Source organism: Myotis lucifugus, unplaced genomic scaffold (assembly GCF_000147115.1).
Source record: "Myotis lucifugus unplaced genomic scaffold, Myoluc2.0 scaffold_15, whole genome shotgun sequence".
In the NCBI taxonomy this organism is placed as follows: Eukaryota; Metazoa; Chordata; class Mammalia; order Chiroptera; family Vespertilionidae; genus Myotis; species Myotis lucifugus.
In genome coordinates, this window is record NW_005871063.1 from 10,125,445 (window position 1) to 10,140,621 (window position 15,177).

The 15,177-nt window shown below is 33.3% G+C and overlaps 1 protein-coding gene across 1 annotated transcript in view; it reads right to left on the reverse strand.

The window, feature by feature from the left end:
- Window positions 1-15,177, reverse strand: part of DGKB (diacylglycerol kinase beta) — a 508,498-nt gene that overhangs the window by 328,226 nt on the left and 165,095 nt on the right. Inside the window, exon 14 of the mRNA XM_023750675.1 lies at window positions 12,333-12,335. Within this exon, the coding sequence (XP_023606443.1) occupies window positions 12,333-12,335 (3 nt within the window). The remainder of the gene's footprint in view (window positions 1-12,332; window positions 12,336-15,177) is intronic.

The following is a 15,177-nucleotide window of genomic DNA, read 5'->3' on the forward strand; positions in this document are numbered from 1 at the left end:
AATTTTTTTTTTAGCTCTGCTCCATGAGAGGAATGTGTGTGTATTTACATAGTTCTAAATAATTTCACAAGAAGACTTACCCTGTGTGCCCCACTCTCTGATATATTCTATTCTCCTCTCTCTTCACTTCTAATCTACTTTTACTCCATTGTTTTTCTTCCCATTCTTTTTAGAAATATGGTCTAGATCCCCTAAATGTATTTTACCCATTTGTTGGGGACTGCGGCATAAATATTAGAAATAGGTTTAGAACACGGATTTGGGGTAAGGCAGATATCGCTTCAGCCACTTGCATGTTGTGTGACTTTAGGTAAATTTCTTAATCTCTGTAAACTTCACTTTCCTCAAGGGTACAGTGAGTATCATAACTATACCAACCTTGGGGTTAAAAGGATGCCTGGCATATTTAAATTCTTAATAACATGGTAACTTACTAACTTTAGAACCAAAATGATCCCCTTAGTTTCATTGCCTGCTTAGAGCTCAGCCAGAAAACACTGATTGCACTTTCTTCATCTGGAACTATTTTTATTGCTAAGGAGGAGATGGGAACCAACAGACTTATATTTTCAAATGAACTATCTGTGCTACGGCGATTAGAATAGAGTGGAAGAAGGGAAGATGCAGGAGGGGAGAGAAAGCAATGGAGAAGAAGGGAGAGGGAGGCTTAGAAGAAAAGAAGGAACAGAAAACCCTCCATTGTTCTCCATCCTAAAGACTGAAGACTCTTTCCAAGATTCGAGCAAAGAGAACGATGGCATTGAGCAAGGGAGGGATGGAGCTGAGGCTTCAGTTTGATGTTTGATGCATTGCAAATTTCTTAAACATCAGATTCAAACTTTTTCAAAGCACATTTCAAAGTGAAATGTACATGCTTATTGGCTTATTCTTTTTTAATTAGTCTTTAGCACTCATAGTTTACATACAGATGATTAATAGATGTCTATTTATGAGTTATGCATATGTACATTTGAATGTATTTGTGAATGTTTGAGACAGAGGTCTGAATGGAGTCAGTGGTTTGAATTTTTTTTTAAATCACCCTGGAAAAAAAACCTAGTATAATAGATTAATACGTCCTGAATTTTAATTTCATACAATTAATCAACAATACTTCCTGGTATGGGTATTCTAGCGCTCAAGAAGTGAACCCATTCTAGAAATGTATTGTTGTATCCTTAGTGTGCTGCTGCTTTCCAAAATCACTGTAGGTAATGAGATAATATTGATACTAATATTTAGAATTAAATAATTAGGCTGCTAAATTTTCATTTTCATCAATCTTGGAAAAGACCTTAAATTAAAAAAAAACAAATAAGTGAAAATGAAATTTGTTCTCATCCTTTGTCCCTCTAAATATCCACTGATCTCACACCAAAGCACTTTCTAACCAGGTTAAAGTCCAATTCTGTACTCACATTAGGCTAAGATTCAATTGACTTAAAATTTTACACTAACCGCCAGTCAACCTTATCATGAACTTTCATTATGTGCATGTAATTAATTGGGTCCAACAAACAATATCAGGACTGTGTTATAGACTCTTTTCCCCTGACCATATAATTAGAATATAATTACCCACAGGATATCAGAATGATGCAAAACCTTTCCTCTAAATGCGCCCTCATTAGGAAACAAGTCTCAATGTACATTTATTCAATCATGTGAATTAATTAAAATGTTACTGAAATAAAGGAGGGCAGCAATAAAAAGTATCTGATGTTTATTAAGAGACTACCACTTGAGATCGCCATGCACAGTTTATATTTAAACCCATTTAACCCATGTAAGAATTTGACCATGTAATGTTATGCACATCCAATACACTTGAAAATCTGGGTGAATGAATTATTGTGTGTCACTGTGTTTTAAAGGAACATAGTGCACAATACATGCAAAACGTAAAGAATCTGCAGAGGATTTTAGAGGCCCCATTATTTCCTGATGAATCCAAAAGTATGTTTTCATGACACAGCAGTGGGCAGAAATCACTTTTAACTCAAAGCACCCAGGGAAATACTTGTTCATCCCACACCTTCCTATTGCAAATCTGACATATGTATTCTGCTATGAGTCAGGAGACAATGGTCTGAAAAGCCTAGACTTACCAAAGCTCTAATCATTTTTGCTGTTGTTGTTGTTGTTTAAATAAAGAAAGAGTCTCAATTACTTAAGGTAGCTCAAGTTATTTCAATAGCATATTTTTTTAAGCAGACATTCATATGTACCTAATAATATGTTCTTTTAAGAGGATGAATAATATACCACACATTCTTATTATCTAAAACATGAAAGAATGGTCAATGTAGAAAGAAGCTGAGGGACATATGATGTATATCCCACAAGAAGCTGCTGATTCATACAGAAACATTCTTCCTTAAAACTATTTATCTTGGTTTCTCTAGTGCCTGCAATATTGTCATATGCAGTAAAATTTATATATTAAATTAATCAATGAATAAGTCTAATACAAAGGAATACACAGCATTTTTAAGAATATCATAAATAGTAGAAAAACTTAAAAAGGTGTATGTAATATTTCAAATAAGATACTCAGACATTTTCTATATTATCAGATAATGCTTTAGACAATTTTAGCTTTGTATATAGGTTTTATAAAACTTATTTCTGGTAATTACAATTTGACATTAATCTTACAAATATACATGTACCACTTTAAAATGGAAATTTCAAATGAGCACCAAGATAAATGAGGCTATGTACAAATTGCAACTTTTAATATGCTATTTAAGAGCAAACTAACCAATTTTTAAACTGTTGCTTTTTTAAATAAATTTTTTACTCCATAATATATTTTTATATGTTTGGAATATGTGTTATATTTACAAAATACTGTAAAGTTTCATTCAGATATTGGACTGCTCTTGGTAGAAACCAAAAATGAAAGAAATAATGGACACCCTCTTGCTAAGTAATAAGGGAGATGTTCTCACACAGGCTGGCTTAATTTTTAGCATAAATGCTTCAGTTGAATTTTGTAACAAAGATGTGCAGTTACAGTCGCTTACTAAAAAAGCTGTGACTTAAGTAACATTAACTAAAGTAACATAAACTAAGTGTAATCACCACACAAAAAACAAACAAACCCTACAATAAACTCCTACTAATAGAATATGAACAATGTTAAAGTTCCATTTAATAATGAACACTGATGTTCATGTTCTGAACTACACTAGGAGTGAATTTGATGATATGTTGACATGGACTGCTGTATCGTTTAAGCTATACTTTTAAAAAATAACATTTAAATATAATTTGATAACCAGAGGAAAATTCCTTGATCCTACTCAGAATTCTGAAAAGGTTCCTGTAAGGTCTCTACTACATTATTTGGAATATTAGGCATTTCACAGTACCATCTATTGGATATTTTATATAACTACAACAGTGTAACCATCACTAGTTTTTTTAAATTTTAGTAATGACTACAAAATACTTCAAGTGCCACTTCAGAAACTAGGCACAATGCTAACTGGACACCCACTAATGCTACCTCATCATCATCTACTTTAAATCTGAAGTTTATTAGCTTATAACAATAAAATTCAATTATCATAGGATATTGATGATTTTTTAAAATAAGCTTCTGTTACTTGTTCATTGTAATTTTTATTTGATATTTGTTACTGTCTGATGTATTTCTTTTCAACAGGAAAAAGTGATAATGGATGAGATTCAAAAGAGCTGACTGAATGTTATTCATTAATTCAGTAAACATTGCTGAGCATCTATTCTGTGTCCAATTGAATTAGATACTAGAGATAAAGATGAAATGATTTTTAGTGTGAGTGTCAGGAATGATGATGGTGCTACGGACTGAGCATAGGGAACTGTTGCCCAAGAAACGATGTCTCATATATGGACCACAGAGGCTTCCGTGGGACATCTAAGGGGAAATTGACCACATGAAGCGGAATATTTGGGTTTAGAGGGGTGAGGGAGAACACACAGAATGGACATATTTCAAAGTGGTAGTTGTAGTCACAGAACTGGATGAGACCCCTTACAGAGAGCATAACATTAAGAGGCAGATAAAGATCACATCCATATACAAATACAGAAAATAACATTACACCCGAGAACAAACAGCTCCTTCTCTGGTATGGGTTCTAGGGCACACACACAACTAAGGATGAAAAATGAGAAGTTCAAGCGCTGGACTCGAATCATGAGTTCTACCAAATATAAGCATGCTGGATTACGCTGTGTTTGAGTTTTTCCTTTGTAAATCAGCATGTCAATAGTGTATTATTACAGGTCATGAGAAATGCCATGGGAGGACAAAAATGAGTTCTGAGAGAAGCAGAAAATGCTAGAAGGAAAGAAATTAAGAGAAATATAGGCATTAGAAGACTCAAGGATATTGGAGAAATGGTAACCAAATAAAAATATTTGAACATTCTTTTTGTGGTTGGGATGAAATCAAAGTAATGTAATAATGAATAGAACACTAGGTGGTATGCTGTATTCCTCCAGGATTTGGGTTTCCTTTGACAAATAAAGCTGAATTGATTAAAGCTCCCATAAATATTAGCAACCAAATTTGAAATGATAAATTTTATCATCAAATTGGATAGCAAAGGGTAGGCATGGAGGTCTCAACAGAACTAAACTATCCTATTCCACATGAAGGAGACATATAGGTTTAACTAAGGAACAGATAAAGTGAGTCAACAATCATTGCATATATTGTATACGTGAAGTTGATATATAGGCAGACCTCAATTTATTGTGCTTTGCTTAATTATGCTTCACAGGTGTTATGTTTTTCACAAATGGAAGACCCTCCACCAGCAAAAAAATTATGCTTTATTGTGATACTTGCTTTATTACAATAATATGGAACCGAGACCACAATAACTCCAAGATATACCAGTAACTCGCTTTATTTCAGAGTTCTGGAACCAAACCTGCAATATCTCTGAGGTATGACTGTATGGACCAAAAGTTATATGTGAATCTATGTTGCTTTGGTTCCAAGTGAAGTTGAGAATAGACAAGTTATCTATATATATAAGCCTAAGTGACTGTCTCACCGTCCAACCGGTAGCTATGACGAGCACTGATCACCAGGGAGCAGACACTCAACGCATTGGCATGGAAACATGGAACAGACTAATGAATATCAGAGGGAAGGGGGGAGGGGGGAGGGCGGGAAGAGATTAACCAAAGATCTTATATGCATACTAGAGGCCCGTTTCGGGTCCCTTGGCCTGGCCTGTGGGGAATCAGGTCAAAACCGGCAGTCCAACATCCCCCGAGGTGTCCTGGATTGCGAAAGGGCACAGGCCAGGCCAAGGGACCCCACTGGTGCACAAATCCGTGCACCAGGCCTCTAGTATCTAATAAAACTAAGGAAGTATGTATATGAATATTTTGTGATCGCCACCACCATTTCATTAAAACCAACATGTTACCTTTGCAAGGTGAAATTTATCCTTAAATATCTAGTGATGAAAAGATTAAAATTTTTATTGCACTTAAAATTTAAAAGTTAGAAGATGGAAATGATATAAAGCATTTATTTCCACTGAAATTCAATTAGACCTGGATATCTGACCTGCCCTAACCTTGATCTTCCTATAGAGGGCATAAGTAGAAACACCAACCCAGAGGTTCATATATTTGGGAGCTTTTATGCCAGTTTGTGGCAATTTAATCTAACTAATATTTAATGAGAATGGCCAATTTTTCATATCTTTAACAACAGTATTTTCTAAAAAGGATAGAAAAAGTGTATCTCATTCTTTTAATTTGCATTTCTTGATTATTCATAAGATTTACATTTTTTAAATATTTTTTAATTTTTTGTATTACATTTACAAAATGGTTTTATTATGTCTATGTTTACCTTGATTTATACATTTTGATATTTACAATTTTTTAAAGAAATTTTGATTTTTCAAATCTGTCAACATTTTCTTTTATCTTTCCCATTTCAGGAAAAGGTAAAAGGGCCTTCTACAAGGCAAAAATGAAATCTTTAACCCATGAATGATTTGTTTTGGATAGGTATAAAGTAGAAGTTATATTACTTTAGTTTCCATCTGATTATACAGTAATCTCAACATCACTGATCCCTACCATTCCCTGCCAGATTGGATACGCAACCTTTATCATATACATTATTACATAGAGTTCAATATGGTTTAGACCTTCTATCAGTTCTGTATATCTTCTAGAGACACTATTGCATTATTTTGATCACTGTACCTTGAATAAACATATGCTTGAGATTTGTTAAAACAGGTCTTTCCTTATTACTCTTCTATCTCAGAATTGTAATGTATTTGTGTAACATTTATTCTTCCTAGAAAACTTTGGAATCATGTTGACAAGCACAAAATATTGCATGGAAATTACATTAAGTAATTTGTAAATTTGAAGAAATGTACGTTCTTTGTAGTTAAATTTGATTTTCTTCAGTATAATTAGACCTCATAACTTAGTTTTAATTTTTTGTTTAGGGATAGTATGATCTCTTTCCACTTTGGTCTGATTCTTTTTAGTACTATGGATTTTTTTCATCCTCTCCTGAAAATTACTGATTCAGTTGGCCTCAATGTTGATTTCCCCCCCCCCCACCCCAATGCAGATACTGAGATATTTTAGTTTCTGATAGGCATTATTTTTTCTCTACATATTTTTTGACCTTTGGGTTTTCCCTTTTAAGTCAGTATATTATAAAATAGGTGCTTTCCTCAGTATTCTTGATTATATAAAACAATTGCTAGTAACCTTTGCCTCTGCTCAATGCAATAAATCTTTATTCATGACGCCCCCCTAACTTTTAACTACTATGCTTGTTTCTTGTCTTGTTGCAAAATTATTACTATTTTACTTTGGCAGCAGGCAGACTTATTTATACTAATATGCACTTTGGCCATAAGCCATCAGTCTGCATTGATAGTTGTTGCCAAAAGGCAAAACCAAAGGAAACAAACACTACTGCATCGATTTCAGCATTATTGTTGAGGTGTAGTTCCCTACCAACACAATTTCACATGGAAGAAATTAATCTCTGATCTCAATTACAACAGTAACAATAAAAGTGTTTTCTCTAAGTGAATGGTTTATTTTTATGCCTGTATTTCCTCCTTTTTCTAAGGTTCCTAAGAAACTCAGGGACAAATTTGCAAACCACCTCTATCAACTTTGTAGATTACTGTGACATGAATTTCTAAGTCTAACTTAATTTTGGCAAAGCAGTATGTTTCCTATTATTGCTTACTGCATATTTACATAAACTGCCTTGAATATTGTTGGTAATAAGTTGTAGGATAATTTAATTCATTAAAACATGAACCCATATCCTCACTTTTGAATCAGGTGCATTATACTCTTTGTTTTGTTTGAATCTATCTCACCGATTTTACATTTTGAATATTTTAGTCCTTCTTAAGGCGATGTTCATTCTTTGGCTACAGGTTTTAGATTTTCATGAGATTTTAAAGTAATTGAACTTCCCATTATGTCATATCAGCTTTTGGTTTCTGGTATTCTATAAATGAGAACAAAACCAAAGAGGCAAAAGTTGGTTTCCCTAAAATATATTATAACTTGTTCTAGATACAACTATATTTTAGGCATACAATATCATAGAAATGTATAGGAATGTTTTATAAAATTAACTAAAAATAATATTTTAGTCCTAAAAATAGAAATCTACCATATTCATTTAGGTAAACACAAATAGAATTAGCCATAATAGATTAACTTTTTCTCTAGAATAGACTGTTTATTAGTATATGCATTCTACATAATAGGTGAACATAAAGATGGGTTCTTCAGAAACCAATAAAAGGAATCTAACTAAAACAATGCAACATAAATGGTTCATCTCACAATGTATTATAGAATCAACACTTAGTTTTGATGGATCATTTTCCCATTTCTTATACTATGTGCCTTTAAAGTATATGTGCATGAATGCTGTGTGCAACCAAACTAAGTATACACATTTTATAAACATTAAAGCTCTCCAGTGCTTAAGGTGTTCCTTATTAGAATTTAAAGCAGAAAACAATTGGCCAAAAAAGGGAACATACAGAATTTAATTTTACACATTAAAAAAAATTAAAAAATACTTAAAAGCTGCTATCCTTTACAAACAATGCCATGAAGTTGAGTCTGAGTTAGATTTCCAAAATATAAAAAAAAATGAGATTCCTTTTTGCCTCTCATTACTGTGGTGACAATTATGAATTGATCTATAATGAATATTAATTAAATGAATATTAAGAAATGACATTGATGAAACATTTATTGAGCACTGCCAATGTGCTGTGTCCCACTCTTTAGACAAAAAAGAAAATTGCAAAGGCACAAACCCATGGTACATTACATAAAGAATCTCAAGAAAATTGATGACTTCAGTAACTGTGGTTAAAGGTTAAAGAGGTAAATGGAAAAGAATGGGGAAGCAGCTGAAAGGGTGTTCATGAAAACTAAAGTTCAGTGCAGCAAGTCTCCTCCTTATCCAACTGTTCACACCTTCCCATCAGACTCGACACTTCTAAATATGTAACTAGGAGAGGAAATAAGGTTACAGAGAATCCAAAATCCAAATTTCAGAGGCACAGGGAATTCAAATATCTCCTCCCCTCCTTTAATTGTATGATGTTTAGTTTTGAATTAGTCACTTGTTGCTGTTTAGAGATAAGTGGCCAAACAGAAAGAACCCATAATACTTGGACTATTAGAAAGAAACACACACTAAACATTGCTGGGTTGTAATGACTTGGTGAAACACATGTTCTAAGGAAAGCTTTAACAAACTTTATGCTATTTAAGACCCAACCACCATACCTACAACGCATACTTCTGTAGAATTCTTCTCATCGTGGAAGTGCAAGCAAGATCGGAAGAAGAGAATATAGACATATGGTTCTCTGAGGGTGTTATACATAGAGATAAGGAGACTGCTGCTTCAGCAACACAAGTTGGCCAAGTTTACAGTCACAATGAAGAAAGAAGAGAAGTAGAACTGGAACCATTTGAATCAAATCTAAAGAATATGTTTAAAATGTATATTTTCCAAATAGTTTTCCAAATTGTTATCTGAGCTAATGAGCTTTGTTATTTATCTTGTTGGCAATCTTAAAGATTAATTTTAAGTAAATTTGGATATTATAACAGAAGAAAATATTCCAGGAAGCTCACACCACTATCTGTCCAAAGGACATGATGATAAACATATTCTTTGTTTTATGTCCTATCACTTCCTGTCAATGAATATTACTTTTACTATATATTCTGATATTATGTGTTTAAAAGTAAGATAAAATAATTACCTAAAGTTAATTTTTAAATGTTTAAAGAATCAATAGTTTATTCTAAAATGAATTTTTGGTTTTAGAAAGAAATCCACTCACTACGTTCCTGATTTGAAAATGCGTTTGCAGTTCTGGAAGAACTAAACTGACATCTGATTCACCTGTAGAACAAAATAATACAGTTTAGGAAAAATGTTACTTTGCAATATTAATTAGAGAGTAACCAGGAGTAGCCACTCTTCACACAGATGTTCACAAAAATGTTATTTATAATAACAAAATAAATAAGTGAAGCATGCTAGATATACTGTTTCAACTAAATTATGATATTTTCACATGAGACAATAAACAGCCAATAATAGTGATGTTCTGTAGTATACAGAAATAAATATTCAATGATATAAGTTTAAGTGTAAAAATAGGAAGTCACATGATATATTAAGTTTAATTACAAAAATGTCAAAAATGTACACCTAAAAATCAAGAGGAAAACTTTAATAGTTGTTCTATTTATATATAAATAATCATTCTTATATAACTGGTTACAGATTTTTAAATGTTTTCTCATTTTATATTGTATTTATAACTTTTACTTATAATAATAATAGTTAACAGTAATTATAAAAAATGACTAAGTAATTAACCCCTTAAAGTACAGAATAGGGAATATTGTAGTAATTTTGTATGGTGCCAGGTGGATACTAGATTTATTGGGGTGATCAGTACATAAATTATATAAATGTCTAACTACCATATAGTACACATAAATCTAACATAACATTGAATGTCAACTGTAATTGAAAAAAAACTAAAATAAGTAATTAGCACATTATTTAAAGAATAAGAACTTAAGTTTTAAATAATAATGTACACTAATCCTTTTGTGTCTAGAGAAAACTAAATTAAATAAATAAGATAAATATAATAAAAATTATATTTATCCCTGGAGGTTTGTCTAAGTGGTTAGAGCATCAGCCCGTGAACTGAAGTGTCCTGGGTTCGACTCCCGATCTAGGGTATGTACCTGAGTTACAGGTTTGATCCCTGACCCTGTCAGGATGTGTGCAAGAGGCAACCAATAAATGTGACTCTCTCCCATTGATGTTTCTCTATTTTCTCTTCCCTCTTACTGTCCTTGCATCACTCCCTTTCAGTCTCTCTATAAATAAATGGAAAAAATATCCTTGGGTGAGGATTAAGAAAACAACAAACAAAAAGACATTTATGATAATCTGCTTCATATTACTGTTCAAACATAAAGCTTAAAATGCTACTCCTCATGAGACATCTCAAATCCTCTTTTGTTAATAGAGACACAAGAAATTGACTGCTTTCTTCAAACTGAAGGATCATTATAAAAACGTGTATACTCTTAGATACCCAGTTTGCCTGATCATAAAATATATATAACTTGGCAAGGATGTAAGATAAAACCATCATTCTATAGAAGTCTACGAATCAAGGGGACTTTATCTAGCCTATTCACTGATTTTTGTGACCTAACAAATTTACATGCTATCAAAAATAATTTTATATTACTAAATGAGGCCATTATAGTGAAGGAAGATTTATGGATAGGATAGTAATAAAGTTATAGATTAACACATAGAAGTAAAGAATATTTATACCAACACCATAGTCTACTGTGGGTATAAATTTCACTCTATGCTTTCTACAGATAGAGGATAAAATGTGACAGTAATAAGAGTCATAGGTCCAAAGATAATAAACCATGATACACAGTGAACAGGGATTTGTTAGGTAATGAAGGATCTCTAACAATATATCCTTCTTTGTCAATAGATTGTTTCATGAGATTAAAAAAAAAACAAAACCCCACAACCTTTTAATGCAGGTTAATAACATAAAGGTGAGTACAAATTTAAAGAAAGCAAATCTGTAAGGGACCAAAACAAATGGAGCCAAATCTGTCTTGTGTTGGGGTAAAATTCAGAACATAAAGAGTGAGTGGATTGCATGCTAGTCGGGCCATGTTCCCAATGGAATTATTGCAGTTTTTTGTATTGATCTTTGATTGGAATTAGACAGCAGAGGTTTCTGAATGTGATCAAGAATCAAGAATGCCTTTTTAATGAAGTCCATGAAACAAAGAACATCTGTTTTGGCAATCAGTTGGTAAGGATTCATGACCTTTTATGGAAATTAAGTGGCTTATTAAGAACCTAACTGAATACACTGAAGTCACTTTTTATTTGTTTGGAGGAGGGATGAGGGAAGACCTTCAGGAAATCTACCTTTGTACACAGTGCTGAATGCGCTTTCACATAGCAGTAATCCGACTGTGGTTGTAATCAATTTTGCTGAAAGTGTTTCCAAAGAAAGCATTGTAAGTACCTGCACACATAAAAAAGTCATAAAAATCTTGATAAAATTCCTACACTACATAAATTTTAAGCAATGTAGTTTTATGACAGTATCCTCAAAATATGCTAGATGCCAAGTGCAACCCCCCAAAACAGTGATTATATCTGATGTATGGAATCACTGAAGATTACATTTTTATTTCCATTTCAGAGTAGTTGGTTTTAGTCCATTTTTATGGCAATAGGCACCATCAAGAGCAATTGTCTGTGGAAGCCATTTGTAGTGCATGCTTATAAAAGCATGTCATCGGTGCAGAAAAGATGCTTACCTTAATAATTTCAATAACAGGAAAATGCACATATATGGTAGTTAATAACAAGTATTAGGGAGAAATTGAAAGGCTGAGAAGGGTATTAGAGAAATGTTGAAAATATGATGTCCTAAAACCTGAGAAGATGTCCTAAAATATCACAAGACAGCTTGACCTGGTAATATATCATTTAGATGCCTCAATTATGAGTTAGGGGTATATAGTGAGTTTATATCACTCATTCAATAACCAATTCCTGATCACAGAGCCAAAGCAAAGGAAAAAAACAACACAAAAAAAACACCGCAACAAAACTAGGTAGCTTAAGTCTTCATTTTATGTTTTCTAGAATGTGACAGATATATTTATTGACATTTGCAATAACTGAGTCTGAACCTCACTTGCTTTTCTTAGAGAACATTAGCATGACAAACTAATCATTTTTAAGAAAGAAATTATTACTAAAGAATAAAAAACAAAACAAGTTGTATTATTTGTGAGTACTAATAATGTTCTTTAAACAAAAGATTAAAAAATTACAGCAGTGATGGGGTGTGAATCATTCCTGGAATATTAATGAGAGTTTACAAACTGAAAAGCCTCAGAGGCCATCAGTCAAGAGCAGATTAAGCAATTTTGTGGACAGAACAACTTTATTAATTTGTCTAATTTATTAGTATTTAAACTGTTAATGGGTTTAATAGTTAATGTAATTATTCCATGATAAGAAAGAAAACTTTGATTTCTACTTTATCAGGTGGGGAAATTTTAAAGCAACGTTTAGGCTGATTAATTAACATATACAAAATCCCAAAGGTTTTATAGAGCAGGTGTACTTAGAGAATTACAAGTAGTTCAAAGTATTCTTGATATCTAGTATGTAAGGTGATATGTAAGGATTGGGTGGGTTGCTCTAGTTCGAGCCTTGTTCACCATTCTGGAGAGTTTGGATTTCCAACAAGGAATCACTGAAAATGTTTACTTTAATACAGCTAAGCAGAAAAATATTTTGTTGCATTTTTGAAAGTGGGTACAGGAAGCAGAATGGAGGGTCCATGGAAAGGAGGCAATTAGGAAGCATGCTACTAGGACAATCCAGGGGAGCAATTTGTGAGGGTGACCTTTTAGGTGTCACGGTTGGGCTGAAGGAAAGAAAAGGATTAACAACATTAATATGGGCCACCTAATGATGAATTTGATATTCAGGATGAGGCAGCATTAATGATGAGCCTTAGGTTTCTGGCTTGGGAAAGTAGGGGTTTTAAAGATTCTATTCACAGAGATGAGACATATAGGAGAAAGTCCCTTTAGGAATTAGAGAAAGGGTGGGAATGATCAGCTCAGTGCACAAGTTCTGGAGTGGCACTTCCTGGGTTCCAATCCTGAATTGCTACTGCATAGCCATGTGACATGGGAAATGCACTTAACCTCTGTGTCTCAGTTTCCTCATATGTAAAATGAGAATAGTCATAATATTAATCTTATGATATCACTGTGAGGATTAAATTAATTCATATAAAATATTACTGATAGCTGCAACATCTTCATAATGTCAATTGCCACCTCACCCACTCTCATAACCTGACACCAACAACCTTGATTCCAATAATCTTTGGTTCAACTGTTATCCACAGTTTATTATGGCTAATATTCATTACCATACCTCACTCTTCTGCTCTAATTCCCTCATCTCCCAGCTTATATTTCTTGGTCAGTCCTTATAATCACTCTCATGCATACACTCAACTCCCTGGCTACACTCTCCTTTTATTAGATTTGACGAAACACCGTCTCTCTAAGGCTGTACTATGCCTATTCTACTCCTGGAACTGGAATGTGGATGGAGAAATGTGACTGAATATGGCCATAATATACTCAGCCAAGCTTACTGGTCTTGTTCTAAATTTATAATCATTAACAAGTTACTTCCCCTCAACCAATGATATTTCCTTGCTACATTAAGCTCCCATTCTCCTAGGTGAATGTTGTGTACCTTCTTCCTAATTCTGAAACTTTTCATCTCTTATGGCCATCTTTGCTCTCAGCAATGACCCAGTCCCTATTCTCTCTGAGAAAACTGTAATGTCATATATTTTTCCCATTGTTGCCTCTTCAACACAGAGGTATGTTATTCTTTTTTAATGTAACTCAAAATCTTCTATTAGCTTCCAACTTTATTCTGAGTAAATACCAATAATCTTACCATGACCTAAACTACTCTACAGAAGATGAAAATCTTCTGACATCTTTGACCTCCTCTTTGACTATTCTTTCCCCTGCTCGCTCAGGCCCCAATCTCCTTGATGCCCTTCAGATATTTCAGGTTTCTCTTCCCTCTGTGTCTTTCCAAGTCCTTCCTTGGAGAGCTCTCTGTCTCTGAAGTTCTCTCCCCACAGAGCCACATGGGTGACGCCCTCACATTCCTCAACTCTTCACTCAACTATCTCCTTGCTGAACTCTTTCTTGACCAGCTTTTTTTTTAATCATAGCCCCAGCATTTCTTCTTCCCTTCTCCTGCTTTAATTTTCTTCTTTACATTTAAAATACAATCAGTATTTAATATAACTAGGTACTAAATAATTTACTTATTGCATTGTTTATTTTCAATTTCACCCCATTGGAATGAAAACTCTATGAAGGTAAATATTTTATTTAACCTTTTACTATTTCCCCCATCTATAAATTTTTGGCACATAATAGATACTCAATAAATACATGTTTAATGAATGAATAAAAGTTTGGTACAGTAGCTGATATAGTACATGTGCTCAGTAAATAAGTTATTTTGATTACGTTAAGTAAAAATAATACATTGGGCACATAAAACATCATGGGCCTATAGGTTGCAGGTTTGAGATTCAGAAAAGGAGGATGAACTAAATATAAATTAAGTGGGTAATGAAACAAATAAACAGGATCCCACTGGGAAGAAGTTAAGGGTGGAAAGCTTGTGACATGCAAGGGCAGAGCACAGAAATGCATCAATACAGGGCAGGTTGGAGTCATGAAAGCCAGAAAAGGTACTAAAATGCAGCATCCACAGAAACACAAGAAGGAGCAGGAGAGTGTAGATGAAAGTACAGATGAAAGTCAGTGAAAGGTAGAAGTTGAACGATAAAATGGTCAATAGTGCCTAATACTTCAGAGGAGAGAGTACCAAGAAAATGATAAAACAGCAAATAATGAGATACATATCATGATTAAAACTGCAGTAAGATCTGTGCCTAAAAATAAATCTTCAGAATC